The sequence below is a fragment of the Alosa sapidissima genome, chromosome 9 (genome assembly GCF_018492685.1).
Source record: "Alosa sapidissima isolate fAloSap1 chromosome 9, fAloSap1.pri, whole genome shotgun sequence".
NCBI classification, from domain to species: Eukaryota; Metazoa; Chordata; class Actinopteri; order Clupeiformes; family Clupeidae; genus Alosa; species Alosa sapidissima.
In genome coordinates, this window is record NC_055965.1 from 20,488,720 (window position 1) to 20,505,038 (window position 16,319).

General features: G+C 39.9%; 1 protein-coding gene across 24 annotated transcripts in view; it reads left to right on the forward strand.

Annotated features, from left to right (window-relative positions):
• The window catches only part of LOC121718036 (NACHT, LRR and PYD domains-containing protein 12-like), a 135,617-nt gene that overhangs the window by 80,139 nt on the left and 39,159 nt on the right, over window positions 1-16,319 (forward strand). For 3 of the 24 annotated variants that reach the window (XM_042102817.1, XM_042102814.1, XM_042102813.1), the window contains exon 8: window positions 9,053-10,808. The exons of the other annotated variants lie outside the window; for them this stretch is intronic. In XM_042102817.1, the coding sequence (XP_041958751.1) occupies window positions 9,053-10,808 (1,756 nt within the window). The remainder of the gene's footprint in view (window positions 1-9,052; window positions 10,809-16,319) is intronic. 24 annotated transcript variants of the gene reach the window in all.

Consider the following 16,319-nt stretch of genomic DNA (forward strand, 5'->3'; position numbering starts at 1 on the left):
TCTTAAGATAGTCTTAGTCAGTGTTTCAGGACATTACTGACGTCTCGTCATCGTCTCGTCTTAGTCATGAAAAAAAAGGTCGTTGACGAACATATTTCCTCTCGTCTCGTCTGACGAAATTAACACTACATCTTCCATAGAAATGTATTTGAGCACAATTTAAAGAGATGTTCCAAGTAGCCTGGGGGATTTTTATGTGATTTTGCAATGATGATTGCAATAAGCCCCACAATGCAATTTACTTTTTAATTTTAGTATTTTTAAATTTTCAATAAGAACATCACTATGGTTAATGCAGTAACGAAATGGTAGGCCTATTATTATAGGCTATTGCAATGACTTGCCATGCTCGATCTAAATGTGTTCATTCAATTCACCGTACACAATGACGACATTTATACATGCAGGGAATATTCGGGCTTTAAATGTAGCAGCGATATTCGGTATACCGGATTAAATTGATTGATGCCATCAGAATGAGTTTACACAACTCGCGTGCAAAACGAATATTGCTGTTGAAAACCGGGTTACTCCCTACATGTAACTGCGGTCAATGACGCACTCCTTTTCGGTGATATCTGTACTGTATCTCTGTCGTTCGGGAAGGCCTTGTATGATTTGTTCGCAAATTTAAGACATCTGCAATGACTCCTATAAATTTGGCGCAAGTGGCATTCCCGTACGTCGGGTTTACGTTCAAACTATTTTTCTGATGAATAATTATTTCGGACTGAACTTGGTGAAGGGAAGTTTCACTCGGCCTATCGTAGGCAACGATAAATTTGATCATCGTCTCGGGCTCGTCTGATCGGTTTGCTGCTGCCAGCCCCCGAAAGGCAGTGGGGAGAGGGGACATTTATATCTCGGCCTATGTGACCACACTGTAATGCAACTACATCCACACCACACTGTTTATCTGACCGGTCTCTGACCTCTCTCTCTCTCTCTCTCTCTCTCTCTGCAGCACACGCATTTTCAAATTTACACACAGGCACTGGGCTACGGCCAATCAGAGGGGAGGTCCCGTCCTTCGCTATCTGTGATTTGTTTAAACCACGATATTGGCCAAATATGTGTCTGTTATTGAACCAAAGGTAGAGTTTCAATCAAGGGGGCAGGCGGATTCCCGGAAGTAGAAGAATCAACGTAGGCTGGAGGGACCACCTCTCTGCTAACTCCCATAGAAGCCCATTCATTATAGGAGTTTTTTGAAATACCATAATTTCATATAACATATATCCTGTGCCGATATTGTAGCTTCTGTCTAATCCACATAAACACTACAAAGGCAAAACAGACTCCACTACCTCGTCTGTAACGTTGGTTACCCGTAAGAAGAATGGTTAGCTTGTTCGGTTGGAGGGAAGCTAGCTTTGACGTAATCTGTCTTTCGCGCCGTAGGGAGATAACCGTATTGTTTGGATAAAAAGCTCAGTCCACCTTACTGTCTATGACGGTAACTCATAAGCAAAACCTAGCATACACGACCGTATGTTAAGGTAAAGCATTACACAGTGGCAACCTATTAATAATAAAAAAAAAGTAAACCTAATTTTAAAAAAAACGGCACTAATCATTTCAGAGGTTTTCGATGGATTGACCGTAGGTCGGAAAAGTGGAAAGAAGATTAGCTTCAAGGCTATAACTTTTTTGTTTTGTTTTAGCATTAGACTGTTTTTGAAGATGATCATGTATGGTAGCTTCAACATTAAAACGACTTGGTGAGAATGATATTAATAATAATACATAAATAAATGTTTAACTTTGATGACTTTGAAGGCGAAGGAAGTGTGAGAAGAATTTCTGTGTATCTATCATATGAGTTACAAGATTCAGTTCGATGGCTGTCACAAAGTTAAGTGTGAGTCTGCGCAGTACTGGGGGGACCAACTGAAAAATCGTTCTATTTGACTCAGTGCCCTCCCATTGAAAACGACGGAGTCTGTTCGTCCATTTCTTTTACTGTCTATGGTTTCAATGCGGACACGTTTCCTCTCTCGAATAGCTGATCGCACAAAAATGAATTAAGATAAAAAAAAAAAATGAAGGCTAGCCTACACAAAAATCAGCATGGGAGAGATGAGTGTGCAGGGTAACCATGAATGACCTATAGACCGTGAGCGAGTGGTATAAATATTGGTTAGACTTCTTAAACCAACACGTAAATAACAGAGATTTTCCTGGAATATTCACAATCAATTTATAATATCGATGGCCGCGTACGCCTCACGGCCGCGACAAAGACTCTATGGGCCGGCCCACACCGTGTTTGCATTTCTTCTAGAACCACCATTGTGAAGATGCCTTTTTTCTTTCACTGTGTATCCAGACCACAGACACACAGACCAGTGTCTCCAGTTCCCAGCTGTGTGTCTATGAAGAGTGATTGTTCCATGGATGAACCTCGGAAGTTCAGGAGTGGACCACCACAGTCTGATCCAAAGTGAGTTATCAGCTTTTCACCATATCAGATATGTTCCTTACTTCCTTTTGATCCCCAAGGGGAAATTCAAGGTCTCGGTAGCATTCATAATAATAATAATAATAATAATAAAGCTTTATTTGTATAGCACCTTTCATACACAGAATGCAGCTCAAAGTGCTTTACATTTGAAGCATGTAACACAATAGTAGTCAGTCAGTCATTATCAATCACTTTTCTTTGCTGTTTATGATATGCTCAGCAACATATCAAAAATATAGAAAATGACGTCATAAGACTGGCAGCCTTAACCCTCTTACCCCCCACAAGCACGCCATATGGCAACTGTGGCAAGGAAAAACTCCCATATTCCAGGAAGAAACCTTGAGCAGAACCTGACTTAATAGGGGGAGCCCATCTGCTTCTGGCTGGCTGCGCCCTCCAATAGTAGCAGATGTAGAATAATCTGAAAATGTAGTCTACAGGATAAGATGAGTTAACTAAAAGCTTTCCTGTACAGGTATGTTTTCAGATCTTTTTTAAAAATATTTACTGAACTCGCCTGCTTGATGTACAGAGGCAGGGTGTTCCATAGTTTGGGGGCATAATGGATAAACGCAGCTTCTCCACTTTGTTTGTGGAGCACTTTGGGTACGATTAAAAGATTAGAATTGGATGATCTAAGTTTCCTTTGTGGTTGATAAGATATTAAAAGCTCAGAGATATATGAAGGTGCTATGCCATTCAGAGCTTTGTAAGTAATTAACATAACCTTAAAATCAATTCTATAGGAAATAGGGAGCCAGTGCAGTTCAGCCAACACAGGGTGATGTGTTCTCTCTTCTTAGTCTTAGTTAAAAGTCTAGCCGCAGAGTTCTGTATGAGTGCCAATTTCTTTAGATGTTTTTTGGGAAGACCAGTGAAAAGTGCATTGCAGTAGTCTAACCTGCTAGTGATAAAGGCGTGAATTAGTTTTTCTGCATCTTGTTGAGTTAAAAAGGGCCGCACTTTGGCAATGTTTCTCAAGTGGAAATAGGCTGTCTGAGTAACTTTACTGATATGGGGCTTAAAACTTAACTCTGCATCTAAGATGACACCGAGGCTTGTTACTTTTGGTTTGACCTGGTGTGCCAAGTTCCCCAGATTACTAAGAATAATATCTCGCTTTAGTTTTGGTCCAACCAGAAGTACCTCTGTTTTGTCATCATTTAGTTTCAAAAAGTTTTTGCTCATCCACTGATTAATGGAGGTTAGGCATGCAGTGAGGGAGCAAAGGCCATCTGGGTTAGTTGGCTCAACAGAAAGATACAATTGGGTATCATCTGCGTAGCTGTGGAAGTTTACATTATGTTGACTTATGACGTTTCCCAATGGAAGCATATATAGAGAAAATAGCAGGGGACCAAGGCAGCTCCCCTGGGCCACACCAAAAGGCAAGTCATGTTTTTCAGATGCATGATCTCCTAGACTGATATAAAAATCTCTGCCAGTAATGTAGGTTTGAAACCAGTTTAGAGCATTATCAGAGAGACCCACCCACTTCGCAAGGCGGTGAATTAGGATGCTATGATCAATGGTGTCAAATGCCGCACTCAAATCCAGAAGAATAAGGATTGAGACTTTGTTTGAGTCGGTAGCTAGTCTGAGATCATTGACTATTTTTACTAGAGCCGTTTCTGTGCTGTGATTTGATCTAAAACCTGATTGGAATTTTTCAAGGATACTGTTTTCGTTGAGGAAGGTATTTAACTGATTACAAACAACTTTTTCAAGTACTTTGCTCAAAAACGATAGATTTGATATAGGCCTGTAGTTGCTCAGATTGGTATGGTCAAGATTTGACTTTTTAAGTAAAGGTTTCACAACAGCGGTTTTAAAAGCAGTTGGAAATATACCTGTTTCTAATGAGGTATTTATTACCTTGAGAAAAAAGGGAGCTAAGCCATCATATACTTTTTTGAGGAATGTAGTAGGGATTGGATCTAAAACACATGTTGAGGAGCCGGTTTGAGTTATAATTTTACCAAGCTCAGATTGAGTAATAGTGCTAAAGGACCTTAATTTCGGGGGGCTGTTTTTGGGTGTACTATCAAACATATTACTTGTGTTACCAATAGCCTCCCTTATAGAAATGACTTTGTTTTTGAAGAAGTCTGCAAATTCTTCGCATCTTAGAGAGGATGCCTGACTGAGTGTATCAAAAGGTGTTTGATGCAATAGCCTATCAATGGTAGAGAACAACACCCTAGAGTTTCCACTGTTTTCAGCAATTACCTTAGAGAAGTGGTTCCTCCTCTCATTCCGAATAGCTCTATTATAATTTGCAATTTTTTCTTTTAGAATGGCACGGTGAACCTGTAACTTAGTTTTTCTCCATGTTCTCTCAGCTTTCCTACATGATCTTTTTAGATCATGGATATTTTCGTTCATCCAAGGTGTCAGTTTGCTACAGGGCCTTTTTTTAGTCTTTAAGGGTGCCACTCTGTCAAGCAGAGCGCCTAATTCACGATTGAGAGCCTCTACCATTTGATCAATGGGATGATGTAAAATATCTAAATTTATGGAGTCTATAAGAGCTATGAACTGCTGTTCTGCTCTAATGTCCAAGAGTCGCGATTTGATTGCAATTTCGGGATGAATTTTTGGAGTATGTAGTACAATATTAAAAGATACACAATGATGATCAGACATATTTATATCATTTACTGATAAGTCTGTGACTTCTATCCCTCATTCAGACATCACACACAACATACACTTAGAGCATAAAAAGTATGATAAAAAATAACAAATCCACTGACCAAAATAGACAGTAAAAGATACTAAAAATACTACTAAATCAAAGATCCACATGAATGTGAATGTGCTTAGGGATGTAAAAGCTTACAGGGCAGGGACTGACCCTGTGATTCAATATGCATGGTAAGGTGCTCTAAGAGAGAGTGTGTCATGGTGGTGGTGCAAATAAGTAAGTCCAAGTAAGTGCAAGGATAACGTCTAGAGACCAGCATTAAATAAATATGGACAAAATTAAGAAAATAATGTAGACATAGTAATATAAAGACGATATCAGTGCTAGGGTAGGTTTGAAGTAGGGTTACAGCCATTGGTCAAGTATTAAGTATTAATTAAGGCCACAATCCTTACAGAATAATGTATCTCTCACTCTATCTGTTAAACACTAGGCCTATTACTCTCTTCATCGCTGTATCTATCACAATATATCTATCACGCTAACTATCCCACTAACACACTATCAATCACAGATCACTATCTATCACACAATCATGCTATCTATCACACTATCAATCTATCACACTACCTATCTATAATACTATATATCTTTCTTTATCCATCATCTGTCTGTCTTCTAGCCTCCCCATGTAGTTAGCCTAACTTCTATGTCTCACTCTTTTACTCAAAAAAGCTTTCATTCTGCCATTGTTAGTCTGTCTGTCTGTCTATCTTTTAATTTCTTTATCTTTTATTATCTCTTCCTTTCCATCCAACCATGCACTTTTGTCTATCTTAATATCTTCTCCTGCCCCATCTCTTAAAATCATCTGCTAAATCCCATTCACTTTATGTCGTGAATTTCTTCTGTTTATCACCTCGATCACTCACACACTTTTACCTCCTTTTCTCCCTTAAGCTGTCTACACTTATTTGTTTCTTTCTATGTGTGTTTGTTTTCATCACCTTCTATATTTCAAATGCCCTTACAAAGCTTATCTTTTTATACCTTTACCAATATATGGACATGTTCAACATCATTAGCAACTTAAAAATCTTTTACTTGTGTAAAACTTTTATTTTTTATTTAATTGTTGTTTTTTTTTGCTTTGCAAGCACTATATTACCCTCATGAAATGAAAATATAACAGTTTATTAATCTCTCTACTTATATTTTTAACAATATGAGATCCTTGGGTCATTTGGTGCGACCACTCATCATGTGGTGCAACCAATAATAGGAATAACTGTGTTAAATTCAAAATGAAAAATAACATTTCTGTGGTTAAATTATTAATCAGTCATATAGTATGTTTAAGTCAATGCTATTTTTCAGACTTTTCCATCAGTTTTATAAAACTTACAGGAAAAATAAGGGTTCTAAATATATTTTATAAGGTGACAATGACAGTATAGAACAAAAATATCAGTCCAATATTCACAAAAAGTAAAGAAATGTAAATACTTTGTTTCTAAACCGTTCATATTATTAAGAACTTGTAAACAAACTTTTAAGCATGTTAAGGAAATACATTTAATTTTAAGATAATCTATGGTCGCACCACATGACATTTTTTAAGGGCGCAACCAATTCATTCTCATGAAAAAACACTAAAATCACCTTACTTGAAATTTTAATATGGATTTTCATATACCCAACATTCTTAATTGAACAATTGAAACAGAAATTCTTATTTTTAGAATTTTAAATTTGGCCAGTTGAAAAACCTTATCCGTCATTGACCCACATACTAATGTAGAATAATGTAGACATAGTAATATAACAACTATAGCATTACAAGAATAGGTTTGAAGTAGGGTTACAGCCATTGGTCAAGTATTATGTATTAAGCAGGGCTTGAAAACGAAATTATTTTTCAAACGTTCCGTTCCGAACGGTTCAGGTAGACCTATGTTTAACGTTTTCGTTCTTGCATGCGTTCCGCCACCAACATATCGGTCCTGAACCGGTTCGAAACGCAAAATATCGTTCGTTCTTAAAGTTCCGGCAGTGTTTGGCGGGCCTATCAAGTCTATTTTTGTGGACTTTACCTGAGAATAGACGTAGGCTACTCATTATTTCCCCTTGATTTAGCCTATACCGTAGCTATGCCCAAAAATAATAAATCACAGGCGGCATCCAAAAACATTCAGATGGGCTATCCATCCCATAGCCTACAGACTTACTGTAGGCCTAACCTATGCCTATAAATAATTTCTTATCAAAAATATTTCTGGATACTTACCTGGTTATAGCCTAAGTTTTATCCATATGGAGATCTTCAAAGGCTTGCGCTATAATTCCAACCCTGTTTATAAACGAACCTGTCTGTTGCTGACAAGGCCTATCTCAAATTTCCCGTTTAACTCTTCTACATAGAATAGGCTATAATTGCGCAAACATTTCAAATCTCGACTTTAAAACGGCTTTTAGGCTACAAACAATTTCCAAATCAGTTTCAGTAGCCTACGCTACGAGCTGGCCTAAGATCCGAAGTGGCAGACGGATAGGTTACATTACAACAGCAAGACAAAATATACACATTTGGACCATATATATACATATATATATACATATATATAGAGAACGAAAAAAAACGTTATTAACCGGTTTTGTGGATTTCAGAATAACGTTTCTGTTCCGGAACAGTTGAAGACCATTTTGTTTTCGTTTCCGTTTCCGCTCCTCGTAAAATTCCGTTCGTTTTCGGTTTTCGTTTTCGTTCTTTGAACCGGTTCGGAGCCCTGGTATTAAGTATTAAGTAAGGCCACAAACCAGACTGTGGGAGGGAGGGAGGCGTTGTGCATGCGCTAATATAGCCCGTAAACAGTGTAGCAGAAAAAACAGTAGGCCAGTGGACAGTCAGTACACAAACACTTATTATAGGGGTTAGTGGAAGTGGTGGAGAGGGTGGAGAGTCAGACAAACAGACTATGCAGTTAAGTCTATCTCTCCTCTTCCCTTTAGTGACGCATAGTTTTCCGTGAAGGTGTGCGGGCCGCTTTAAAATAGCCTAGGATGCGGGCCACTTCCAACTATTGGCCCGAGGATATTAGCCTGTGAGACCCCGTCCCCCTGTGGTCCCCTGTCTGTGGAGTGCTCTCCCCAAACATGTCAGACGTGATGTTGCTGTTGTTGACTGGTTTAGGTCTCTCCTGTAAACTTATTTGTTCAGGAAAGCTTATCAGCGTGTGTGTGTGTGTGTGTGTGTGTGTGTGTGTGTGTGTGTGGTCTGCATGTATATGCATGTGGACTTGCCATTATACATCTCTTCATCTTATGATTAAGGGAGTAATTTTCATTTTGTGTATTGATTGATTTTGTGTAGTGTTTTCAAGAACGTCCTGACCCAGGATCAGTCCACATGTGGATTGTGTGAGCAGCTGCTGTGTGACCCAGTCATCACCAGCTGTGAACACAGTTTCTGCAGGCAGTGTATCAGCAGCTACTGGAGCCAGTCTGGTCCATCAGGAGACCACAGCTGCCCACAATGCAGAAAGAGATTCAGAACACAACCTCTTCTAAACCCTCCAGTAAAAAGGGCCAAACTAACAGGTGAGTCATAAAGTATTCCATTCAGACCATTCAGTGCATTCCTTTTTTAACCCTTAAAGGTGTAGGTTTTTGAACATTCTAAGTTCCGCAACAATTGAAGGTTCTAGAATTCTATGTTGAATTCAATGAACCCAGATATTCTTTAGAATGTTAATTTCCCAACATTCCCGTCACACCGGTGTGACGGTACTCCTTTAAGGGTTAAATACATGCTGCCAAGAGCAGGGCCCAGGCACAATCATAGAAAACATTTCTCTAACAAACATTATTATTATTACATTTTATGGTTCATTGTTCAATGCACTTAGTTGTATTAAACTGATCTTTTTTATTCCATACAGATGACCATGTCCTGACCAGAGTACTGATGACCCATAAAGCCAGTATGAAGAGGAGGTTTGAGAGCATATGTGAAGGCATCATAAGGTCAGGGACTCAAACACTCCTAAACAAGATCTACACAGAGCTCTACATCACAGAGGGAGAGAGTGAAGGGGTGAATAATGAACATGAAGTTTGGCAGGTAGAGTCAGCATCCAGGCCACAAACTACAGAGGACACAGCGATCAACTGTAATGACATCTTCAAGCCCTTACCTGGACAGGAGAGACACATCAGAACTGTGATGACCAAGGGGATTGCTGGCATTGGAAAAACTGTCTCTGTGCAGAAGTTCATCCTTGACTGGGCAGAGGAGAAAGCTAACCAGGAAGTAGATTTCATGTTTGTGCTTCCGTTCCGTGAGCTGAATTTGGTCAAACATGATCAGTACAGTCTTCACAGGCTCCTGCTTGACTTCCACCCTGAGCTTAGGGAGGTACAGGATGGTGAATACAAAGACTGCCACATTGTGTTCATCTTTGATGGTCTGGATGAGAGTCGACTTCCACTCAATTTCCAAGGCAACCAAAAGTTGTCTGATGTGACACAAACATCATCAGTGGATATGCTGATGACGAGCCTCATTCAGGGAACTCTGCTTCCCTCTGCTCTCATCTGGATAACCTCCCGACCAGCAGCAGCCAGTCAGATCCCTTCTCAGTGCATCAGTCAGGTGACAGAAGTACGAGGGTTTAATGACCCACAAAAGGAAGAGTACTTCAGGAAAAGGATCAGTGACCAGAATCAAGCCAAAAGAATCATCTCACACATTACGGCAACCAGGAGTCTCCACATTATGTGCCACGTGCCAGTTTTCTGTTGGATCTCAGCCACTGTCCTTCAGCAGATACTGGAACACGATGATGGGAAGGAAGCCCCCAAAACTCTAACTGAGATGTTCATACACTTCCTGCTCATCCAGACCACCAGGAAGAACCAGAAGTATCAAGAGGAAAGTGAGACAGATAGACAGAGGCTCCTGGAAGCACATAAGGGTGTCCTATTGAAACTGGCAGAGCTGGCGTTCAAGCATCTGGAGAATGGCAATCTCATGTTCTATGAGGAAGACCTGAGAGAGTGTGGCATTGATGTCAGTGAAGCCTCAGTGTACTCTGGCATGTGTACTGAGATCTTCAGGGAGGAATGTGTGTTTCACCACAAGAAGATCTTCTGCTTTGTGCATCTGAGCATCCAGGAGTTTCTTGCTGCACTTCATTTGTTTGTCTCTTTTCTGAACATCACGTCTTATTTTGACTTGTTTGAGTTATTGTTGAGAGCAATGGATAAAGCTTTGGATAGCAAGAATGGACACCTGGACCTTTTCCTCCGCTTCCTTGTAGGCATCTCAGTGGAGAGCAATCAAGCCCTCTTACAAGGCTTGCTGACAAACACACACAGCAGCTCAGAGACCATCAAAAAAACATGTCAATATATCAAGGAACTCAAGAGGAAGGACCCATCTCCTGAAAGATACCTGAACCTTCTCCACTGCTTATTTGAAATGAATGATCATTCTCTACATGAAGAAGTCCAAAAATATCTGTTATCTCCAGATGGCTTCTTAGGTGAATTGTCACCTGGCCACTGTACAGCACTGGCCCACCTGCTTCTGATGTCTGAGGAGGTGCTGGATGAGTTGGACTTGAGCAAATACAGAACCTCAGAGGAGGGACTAAACAGACTCGTACCTGCTGTGAGATGCTGCAGGAAGGCTGTGTGAGTATGACTATAAATCAAGATAATTCACAGTTTCTCTATTTGTCCCCTATACCAGAACTTCCAGTCATATTTTTAAAAGCTGTTTATTAAACTCCATATATTTTTTTCAAAAGAGGAAAATAAATTGGTCAGTTCCACCAACATTGGCTTTGATTGCTTAGCTGAACTCTACTCACAGGATACATGGCCTGAGTTTGAGAGCAAAATCTCACAGTGAAAACAGAAGTGCACTCTAAAATATGTCAGTTTTAAAATAACAGTATAACTGCCGATAGGGTTGCCATTATTTTCCTGTTATTTTTAACAGTGCACTACTGTGACAGTGTCTTCTTGTTAAATATATAACAGGCCTTTGATGTAAATTTTGGAAAAAAACAAGAATCATCTGGCAGTAGGGATGCCATTATTTGTGACATCTCGAAGTGGGCAGGTCAATGCTTACTAAGAAAGCAATCGATTTCTTATTAAACCCTGATGGGATGTATGTCTATTATCTTAAATATCCTTTTTATTTCAAGAATGGTCTTCTCCTTAATGGTAATCCTGACCATAGTCTGAAAATCACCTTCACAGTCATTTTGCTCATCCGTTGTTCTACATTGTACACATCCCAAGAAGCTAAATAAACAGTTATGATAGAAGAAAACAGAAAAAAGTAGCATTTACCTATAATCCCTAGAATCAACTCAGCAACATCACTCAACATGAGATTTACCATCACTCATAGAAGACTTATCATAATAGCACTGTTGGAACTGATATTGGAACTGACAAAAAAGTACTGAGCATTTGAGTAATACTAACCCCACTAAATAACAATATATGTAGAAAAGTGGCCAGTATTACACAGTGCACCGCTATGGTTGGTTTATTCCTTCCTAGAATGCAAGAAAATAGTGTTTGATAATGTTATTTGGACGTGGGTTAACAGGAAAGAGTTGTATTTTAAGAAAAAAAAATACAACTCTTTGGTTAAACAACAATGAACAGTGTAATACACAATATTTTCTCTGTATTTGACAGCAAAGTGCAGTATTTTAGAATAACAGGTTAATGTTGAAATCTGGGTGTAAATTAACAGCTAACATTTAGAGTGTGCATGTGCATGTTTGTGGTGATGGTATCAGACATGGTGCCATGGAGCCTAGGAAGAGAAAAAGGGAGAGTGACAAAATCAAAGGCCGGACGAGGATCAATATTGGTCCAGCGTTCGCTCGCTGGCGTGAGGTAAAGGTGGAGGAGGGGTGCCCAAACCGCCGTCTCGCTATCCAGAGAAATTATCTTTGGTCACCGATATTTACCGATTTCCGGCTCCCATTGACTTCCATTCAACACATGTAAACAAAACGTCAATTATGTGGTAAACTAACGCCGCTGTCTTATGCCAGCAACCATTTCACTTTGATAATAAACTACATTTTGGTACAACATAATAAGGAATAACAGAATTTGGCTTAAGCAGTGATAAACAAATGTATGCAAAGTGTCAGCCCCTAAGACTGTGCCCATTGCCTAAATTTCTGGTCGTTTAATGTCGAATGTCAGTGAGTAACATTCCAAAATGTACCTTAATGATACTCCACAATTTATAAAGGAACGAAGTTTAAAAAGAAAATCACAATATCAGATGGATTACACAAATAATTGACAAGGAAGTACAAGATTATTCGACGGTCGCTTCTTTTCTAACTAGATGTACCGCATAGCGGTACAAAATATGACCGCCGCCCAGTCCAGCATATTTTTTCCACAAAAATAAGTCACGCTTGTCAAATTGTGTTAATTTCCTACTTTGTTCCTTTTTTGTGTGTTTGTAATTGAGTGTGTGCAGAGTGTGTGGTTGTTTTTGTGTATGTGTTTTGTGTGTATTTTGTGTGTGTGTGTGTGTGTGTGTGTGTGTGTGTGTGTGTGTGTGTGTGTGTGTGTGTGTGTGTGCTTGTGTTTGTGTACTGTATGTAGGTGTGTTTGTATGGGTGCATGTGTGTGTGTGTGTGTTTATGTGTTTGTGAGCGTGTGCATGTGCGTGTTTGTGCATGTCGTATGTGTGCATGTATGTGTGTGTGCATGTGTAGGGTGTGTGTGTGTTTTTATGTGTGTGTGTCTTTATGTATGTGTACATAAATAAAGCAAATCAGGGAACCACCTACTCTTTGCGATAAGTTCCATTGAATCTTTAAAGGACAAGTTCGGTATTTTACACTTAAAGCCCTGTTTTCAGATAGTTTATGATTAAATAGAACGTTTAAGATTGAAATTTGGACACATGCTGCTGTCCTGAGAATTTTCGGTTTCTGTGGTAGCGCCCCCCCTCCTCCAGAACGCTGCATAGGTGCACTGGAACAATCCTTCCTAAAACGCATTAAACTTTCGTTTACAAAGACGTGAAACTCCCCGAGTGGTCAGGGGTGTTCACCGATATGCTCACACAAAAATCGCTGCAAAAGATTCTTTCCAACAGGTTTTATCGTAGTTTTTGTCCAACTCCATTGACTTGTATTGGATGTGCAGTGAGGTACGGTATTACTCCGCTGCCGGAAACGGATATGGGGTTGTTTGTATTCTTTCTGTAGTCTTATGCAATCGCGGTATCGTAGGCTACTACGCTATCCAAATAATTGTCACGTCCAACCATGGCTAATGCTAAAATGTCTTGGAACTTGCACGATGTGAATGATGAAAACGTAATGATTCACGTAGGCTTTCATCATGAAAGTTCCACAGCCAAAAAATAGTAAACGTACAAAATCATGTAGCCAAATTATTCATGTAGGCTAGGGTTAGTGTTAGGCTTATGATGTGAACATGATAGGTTATGGACATAACAAATAAGTTCTTACCCCAAATTCTTCCAACTCTGTCGTCCCAGGAGGTAATGTGGGAACCGCTGTATTTCTCAGGCGAAAGAGCTTTTTGGGTGATTTCTTTCGACCTCCAGTGAAGTTCAGTAAAATGCAGACCGCAGAGACACGGTGATCAGCTTTCTGCAGATTCTCAACAGGTGTGCTCACATCCAACCCCAGAAATTCCAGCCACAACTTTAGCCTTTCTGGATCGTTGAAAGGAAGTCTGTGACAACTTTTTTTGCTACGAATTTTCCTGCAATTCGGAACTGCACAAAATCGCCTCATTTTTAGCTGTCTGTTGCAAAATACTTCGAGACAGCGATCTTCTGCTTCTTCTGTGTATTCAATGAAATGCCAGTGGTTTGCTTGTAATTGGCAAGACGGTGTAAGGTGCATTATCGCCACCAACTGGGCTGGAGTGTCTACTATTCAAGCTCTCAACGGAAGAATGTACGGGTGTGAGGCGTTTGGAAAAATAGCTCCACAGTTTTACAACGCATGGTAAACACCTGTTGGAAAGCATCTTTTGCAGCGATTTTTGTGTGAGCATATCAGCGAACACCCCTGACCACTCGGTGAGTTTCACGTCTTTGTAAACAAAAGTTTAATGCGTTTTAGGAAGGATTGTTCCAGTGCACCTATGCAGCGTTCTGGAGGAGGGGGGGCGCTACCACAGAAACCGAAAATTCTCAGGACAGCAGCGTGTGTCCAAATTTCAATCTTAAACGTTCTATTTAATCATAAACTATCTGAAAACAGGGCTTTAAGTATAAAATACCGAACTTGTCCTTTAACAACCATGGTGAGTCAGGACCTTAATTTAACATTCATGCAAAGGAAAACATCTCCTGCAGTACAGTTACCTTGTCACTGCAATAGGGCATTGGAATTGATATTTGTTTGGTGGCTTTTGGCCACAGGGAAGAGTGCCACCTACTGGCCAGCCACCAACACCACTTCCAGCAGGAACCTACTCTTACAAGGAGGTTTCTTATCCAAGTACTAACTAAGCCTGCTTAGCTTCAGTAATTTAGCGAAGTCAGGGTATCTGGTCTGGCTACTGGCTAAAAAAAAAAGGTGAAAGGCATATATGATTCTAACTGCCTCACTGAATTGAATTATGCACACTCAATTCTCACTGGTATCTGCTAGACAACAAGTACCAAAACATGATTAGTTCATAGATTTTACATGTAAAATACATGTTATACAACCCCACCCCCATCTTGCCTGTTCATAATTCTGAGAAATTCTTTTTTTTTATGATCAAATTTTTATTGAGAAGTTGCACATCAAGTACAAAATTTGAATGCTTACTTTTGTGCTAATTAATGACTTCAAAGTCATTAATTAGCACAAAAGTAAGCATTAAAATTCAAAATAAAGTATAATACAACAAATTCTGAGAAATTCTTGAATTGTGTGCATGTGTGCGTGTACGTGTTCATGTGTATGTGTGTGCATGTGCATGCATGTGTACATATGTCTACTGTGTGTGTATGTGTCATACGTATGATTGCTGTGAATGTATGTGTGTGTGTGAATATCTGTTTATGCACATATGTGCATATGGAATGGGTTAACATGACCCCTGGAGGCAAACATACGCAAAAAAATGGTCATCCTAGGCCCTACAGTTCTCAAGATATTCACAGAAAACTCTGTTGGTGTACGGTCATTAAATGTACAATAAATTAATTTATTGTATGGCCCCCCATGAACAAAAGTCCACGAAACTTGGCATGCATTCAAAGGATTTCATAATGACCCTACACTTTAAATTTCATGCAGTTTTGACCATGTCAGCCAGAGATATTGTGATTACAACACCTAATTCTTTGCTTTTTCATTTTTAACTAGGTGGCGCTATACATGAATTGAGTGATAATGGAATGGGTTGACATGGCCCCTTAAGACCAACAGACAAAAAAAGGTGGTCCTCCTAGGCCCTGCGGTTCTCGAGATATTCACAGAAAACTGTGTCCGCCCTACCCTCCTTTCGGGAGGTCCAGTCCAGCGGGGGGGGCTACAGATCAAAACGAAAAACAATGATTCCCTGCTATCCTTGTGGGCCTACATGCCCACCAAGTTTCGTGCACCCCGGTCTTTCAGTGTCCTGGGAATCCATGACGGAAAATTGGCCATGTGAGAAAAAAATAAAAAATAAAAAATCTGACATAATAAATGTAATGGCCTACATTACATATTTCAAGCCACTAGATGGCGGCATTTCACAAAACGTAAAACCAGAGCCTGTTTACCAAAACCTAGTCAAGTAATGCATGTGTGTCTTGCAGCAAGACGATCCGCCATCTGGTGGACAAACTATGTAAGGCCAATACTGGAAATGCAGCCTAAACAAAGGATCAATATTCGGTTTTCCTTTACTGGTTTTAAAATGATTTATCGGCCGTTATAATTGCCGTCACCGATAGTTTGAAAAATGCCCAATATCGGCCGAAAACAACGGCCCACCGATAAATCAGTCGGGCTCTAATCTACTCCATCCCCTACTCTTGCAACCTTTATGTCTGCTTGTATGTGCGTGCCTGTGTGTGTGTGTGTGTGTGTGTGTGCATGCGTGAGTGCCTGCGTGTGTGTGTGGATGTGTGGGTGCATGCATGTGTCTGTGCATGTGGATGTGAGTGTGTGAAAGAGAGAGAGA